The sequence below is a fragment of the Cupressus sempervirens genome, chromosome 1 (assembly GCF_028749045.1).
Source record: "Cupressus sempervirens isolate cs-2001-9-10 chromosome 1, ASM2874904v1, whole genome shotgun sequence".
Lineage (NCBI taxonomy): Eukaryota > Viridiplantae > Streptophyta > Pinopsida > Cupressales > Cupressaceae > Cupressus > Cupressus sempervirens.
The window spans coordinates 595,819,044-595,824,783 of record NC_143118.1 but is presented as its reverse complement, the minus strand read 5'-3'; the positions used below and the strand labels follow the sequence as shown (position 1 = coordinate 595,824,783).

At 33.0% G+C, this 5,740-nt stretch overlaps 1 protein-coding gene across 1 annotated transcript; it reads right to left on the bottom strand.

Moving 5' to 3' along the window:
• Nucleotides 1-386: 386 nt before the first annotated feature.
• On the bottom strand, nt 387-5,056 carry LOC149578838 (wall-associated receptor kinase 5-like). Its single transcript, XM_089832000.1, has 3 exons — nt 3,443-5,056; nt 2,684-2,860; nt 387-1,775 (listed from the first exon to the last, which is right to left on the bottom strand). Exons 1-3 carry the CDS (start codon nt 4,299-4,301, stop codon nt 697-699), a joined length of 2,115 nt encoding a protein of 704 aa, XP_089688126.1. The 5' UTR covers nt 4,302-5,056; the 3' UTR covers nt 387-696.
• Between the last annotated feature and the right edge of the window lie 684 nt (nt 5,057-5,740).

Below are 5,740 nucleotides of genomic sequence, written 5' to 3'. Positions count from 1 at the left end.
ACCTATAATTGAATGACATTGTACCCCATATTCTAAAAAGTAACCAATCATGTGATATCTGAAAAGTAACCAATCATGTGATGCTATATCAGTTGCACAAGTATGGGGGTCCTTGTTGCACTAGGATTGGTTTCATTATTTCTTGGACTATTTTAAACACCTATGCAAAAAAACATGCCGATGTGGCCTTGAAAGCTTAGTTATAAGTAGAGGACTTGCTATGTAAGTTGCTTTAAAGAAACGAGAGTGAACTACTACTCATCAAACATGAATTGATGAATTTGACTGAACAACTACCAAATTAAATTCTAATAACAATATAATGATATACAATCCCAACCTCATCCATTTTTGATGTGAGAACCTTACACTCAAACAAAACTTGATCTCAATAAGCTAGTTAAGAACCTTTCAATAGATCAAAGACCGTTTGACATAATATACAATTTTAAATACATCAACCACGCTTTTCTTTTTTACTTGTTGGAATTAAAATATACATAATTTTACCACAACAAACTTTACGGCAATCACCCAAAAAAGGTATACACACAATGGCCTACCTATTAACCAGCGAGCATCATTTTTTGCAATGAAATCAAAAAGTTCTTCCAATGATTAACGCCCCTCTTGTTACAAATTCAACATTGATAAACGATTTCCTTCATTTTCACATTTCTGAAAGAAGCTATTTCTTCAAGCTACAGGAGAATCGGGCACCACATTTCCCCTTCCCCCCGTCTTGATCAACAGCAGCTCCTGAACCACCTCCTTCATTGTCGGTCTTTTCTCCCCCTCAACACTCAAACAACTTTTTGCCAAATTCGCCACTTTTGCCATCGATTCTTTATTCCCTCCCTCCTCCACAGTTAACCGACAATCTAAAATCTCAGCCAGATCTTTCGTCTTCATTGTATTGAGGAAATAAATGGCCAAATTGCTCTGGTTCTTTGTTCTTTCAAAGGAAACAGCTTTCAATCCCGTCAAAAGCTCCACCAAAACAACACCAAAACTATATACATCACTTTTCTCCGTAAGTTGAACTGTTTGAAAATATTCAGGATCCAAATAACCCAATGTTCCTTGCACAAGTGTAGTAATGTGTGTTTGATCCTTTGGCACAAGGCGAGACAATCCAAAATCTGTAACTTTGGGATTATAATCACTATCCAGCAGAATGTTTGAAGATTTCACATCTCTATGAACAATGGGTGTCGATGCAGCAGAATGCAGATATGACAAAGCTTCTGCAGTTTCAGTAGCAATGCGGAGGCGGGTTTCCCAGTGAAGGCGGTGTTCATATTTGTCGCCGTAAAGATGATCAAACAGAGTCCCGTTTGAAATGTATTCGTAAACTAACAAGGGAACTGGTGTCTCCAGGCAGCAGCCGAGCAATTTGACTACATTTCTGTGGTTTATCTGATTCAGAATGACGATTTCATTGATGAAGTCTTTGATTTCTTTGGAATCGACTTGTTTGGAATTGGCCTTTTTTATTGCCACGATGAATCCATCGGCAAGAGTGCCTTTGTAGACCGTGGCGTAGCCCCCGCATCCCAAGATCAGATTTTGGGAGAAATTTTGAGTTGCTTTCTCAACCTCATCCAGGGAAAATATTCTTAATCCGTCTGCTTTGGATGAAATTAGTTTCTGCAAATGAGTTCCACCGTTTCGGCGGAAGTTGTATTGCTTGACGAGTCTTGCTGTTCTTCGCTTCAAAAGAAGTAAGACAATGGCGCCTCCGATGAGCACGCCCACTAGTGTTACGCATACCCCTGATGATGTTCAAAAGCTCAACAAGATAAATAATTTTGAATTTACAGGAAGTAAATAAAATTGGAAGCTTGAAATTCATCAAATTTTAGTTTGATCCGTTTTCTGATTTTGACATTGTATATTTTATATATTTAAGATTTTGGATCAAATTGTATACTCTATTATTGAAAAATGAAAAGATGAAAGAGACGAATCAAATTCTATGGTCTATTATAAAACAATAAAAAAATGAAAAAGATGAGAAAGGAGAAGTGCTGACGGATTGTAAAATTTCGTCTGAAATATCAGATATATAAAAATATAGAATTGCAGTATAATTAGTTATTATTTTTCTGATTTTGATAATACAGATTTTTACATATTTAACCTTATGATCTACAATTGAAAATTAGATGCATAAGAAAAGAGAATTGCTGATAGATTGTTCATGAAAGTTTCTGATTTTGATTGTGTAAAACTTTTTACCATCAACATATCGAATCACACTATATCTCAGCTTTACCTGTAGATTTTAAAATTTGATCCGAATATTAGAAATTAAAAAATACACCATCAAAACAAAATAATAATAACTATAGTGTAATTAACACTACATAATTTACAGAAAACTTCTACAATTGAAAACATGAAAAAGATAATTTATGAAAACATATACATTTGAACACCCTTAATAAACGGTTCATTATAAATTCTACATATTATTTTTCTGACTGTGACTGTGTATCTCTTTTTATCCAACGTCTCAGTTCAATTCAACGTGATCTACCATTAAGAAATTATAATATTAGAATAGAAAAGTATTGATACCTGATCTGAAACATTAAATATATAAAAGTATTATACAATCCAAACCAGAAAGTATTTATCAGAATTATACAATTGTCCATGAATGCATTGAAAGTTGTACCTATGGCAAGTGGTAAAGTCTGAAACATTGTTGTAGAACAACGGGTACCATCTTCAGTGCCATCTCCATGGCCTCTTCCACATGAGCACTTGTACGACCCCTTTGTATTGATACATCTCCCTCCCTTTGATGAAGGGTAGCAGTCATTCAAACTAGGATCTGAGCATTCATCAATATCTGTATGAATTGGAAACATGAATAATGACTATTAGATTTCTCCAATTCATAATTCATATAATTGTTTATCAAAGCTTTCGAATTTGAATATCTAAAAATTATTAATTTTTTAGTTAGATCATATTATATGAATTATTATCAGGATGCAAGAAAATACGAGGAGAAGAAGCCTCATGGAATTTTTTCTTCTTTTAATGCTCTCTTGCATTCTGATGATAGATCATATGGAGAAATCCTAAACATTAATAATAAAAAAATTGCACATTCAGATTCAGAAGCTTTCGTAAAGATGAATAACATTAATGATAACAAATTTGCACAATCCATGATATTATATTCATGTGCTTCTGGATAAGATTGTGAGTTTATTAGCAACAATGTTTAGATCATACTCAATAATCCATCATCATTCTTAGCTCTCCCATTCTGATGATCGATCATTGAGTATGATCTGAAACATTGATGTTAATAAACTCTCACACAATCTTACCCAAAAGTATGATCTGAAACATTGATGCTAATAAACTCTCACAGAATCTTACCCAAAAATATAAATATGAATATGAATAACATTTCCATTACCTGTACAGCGGGAGCCGTTGAGGTACCCATCTCCATGAAAACCAGGCCTACAATTGCATAGATAACCCCATCCAAGATCATTGCACTCTGCATCTTCAAAACACTGGTATGAACCCTTTTCCTTAGCCGATGCACAAGTCTCATTGGGAATGCTCCAATTAAGGCTTATGTAAGCTTGGGCATAGTTTAAATTAGGGGCATTTGATTGAGAAATCAAATTCCAACTACTCTGATCAATTAAACCAGCATAATTACAAGCTATCTCATAGTTACTTTGTGATAAGGAGAGATTTGTTACGGAGATGAGATAATCCATGTAATCTGAAGGCACTGAAGTTTGACAGCACCCATCTCCATTGCAGCTAGAAAATGTAGGAGAATCAGAACAAACTGATAAGCATCCACCCAAAGAAGTGTAATCTCCATCATCAAACTTGCCAAACATGCCCAATGTTTCACACCCAACTACAACAAATTTGTTTTGTGAAGAAAACTGAAATGGGCCTTGGTCAGAAATGGTGATTTGTGTGATATTGGTGTGGCCTAGACAATTGGAAGTGGAGGCCAAGAATTGGGTTGAATTGATGAGGAGATGATCATGAGAAAAATTCAAGATTTGTACCTCCCCTGAAGGAAGTGCTAGAAATGGGATGGGCTCTATAGTTCCAAAACTCTCATTTTTTTTGCAATTGATTTCAAAGCCAGGGAGGCCACAATTTTTCCCTTTTAATCCTCCAATTGAAAATGGGTAGGGAATCTTCATCTCTCCACATCTGTCAAAGCACCCATCTGCTCTGAGCTGCTCAGAAATAAAGAGAAAACATGATAGAAATATCAACGACTGAATTAGAATCACCATTGATGGCGTTTGTAGTGCGAGAGTAAATATCAGAGACTTTTTTTTTAAAGCTGATCTTTGGTCGGTAGCAAGTTATATATAAAGGTCAATCATATGATTACACTAATTGAAAAAACTCTCTCTTAGACATGCTTAAATTGTTCTATTAAACTCAAGGAAGATTTTCTATTTCGACAAAATTAGAGTGTGATTAACTAATGTCGATGAAATATTTTCATTCATTATCATATGTTAATACTAGTACTCTGTATTTTCATTCATTCAGATGAAAATATTTATATTGAGTTTTTAAAAAGTAATAACATTTAAAATATATTGTTCATTCTTGCTTATGACAAATAAATCTAAATGTGTTAGTCAAGATGAATAATTTTGAATGAGTCAAAAAAGAAGAAGTTTATTTAACATAAGACTTCTAATACTCTTAACAAATAAAATCAAATGACATTGTAAACAAGTTTTAAAATAAGTACTGAAATATACTTCAAACAATATTGACAAAATTGATACCAAACTTATACCCCATTGACAAAATTTTAAAAAATACCTTTTATCCATAATTCTCAACTAACTAAACCATATTAAATTGAAAATTGGATATATGAACTCGACATAAAACCTAACTATAAAAAAATTCATACCTATCATATCCTATGTTTACTTTGTTTTCAAACTACAAATAATTTTGTTATTAATTTTGACAAAACTATCAAATGATTGAAAATTGAGACGGTGAACAATTGTAAAATAGCGAGGCTCTAGTAAATGTATGTACGTCTATTTAACTTCTGTCTTATATTCACTTGCCCCCGACTTGCGAACAGCAATGTTGACTTGCTAACCGTCAATTAAAAAAGTTATTTGTGACGGAAAATCCGTCGAATTTAAGCTTTTTATGGTGAAAAGATAACGTGAGAGGAATAAATGTACGGCTTATAACGACAGGATTCCTGCTGCGTTGGGAAGCATAATCAAGCCTACCAAATCATTTAACGTGTGAATTGTATATAATTTTAAACGGAGTCTTTTCAATGCAAACAAATAATAATAATAATAATAATAATAATAGGCCTACCTTTTCCAATATACATTTTTCTTTTACAGCATGTTAAAACTGGAAATGAGCTTGCTCTTCCATTTACATCATCTTTTGAAAGATGGAAAATGATTTCACAGCAGATGCTAGATATGATGAGGATTCGTGGGAGCCATTGAAGCACATATATTTTAATAAATTTTTATATCAATTAGATTTGTAGTTTAGGTTGGTTAGGATTTTTTTTTCAAAAGTACAAACAAATGTTATATATATATATATATAAATAAAATTTTAGAAAGTGTATGTTGCAGAAAAAATGGATTTTTTTTTTGTAAATTTAAGTAGAATTTAAGACATGAGCTTGAAGTTTGTAAATCATATGACAAACTTAGAGTAAGGA

Coding starts and splice junctions, on each gene's coding strand:
- LOC149578838 (XM_089832000.1), bottom strand. CDS start 4,301: ATGGTGATTCTAATTCAGTCGTTGATATTTCTATCATGTTTTCTCTTT. Junction 2,861..3,442: donor CAACGGCTCCCGCTGTACAG/GTAATGGAAATG, acceptor CAATTCATACAG/ATATTGATGAATGCTCAGAT. Junction 1,776..2,683: donor GACTTTACCACTTGCCATAG/GTACAACTTTCA, acceptor GAACATCATCAG/GGGTATGCGTAACACTAGTG.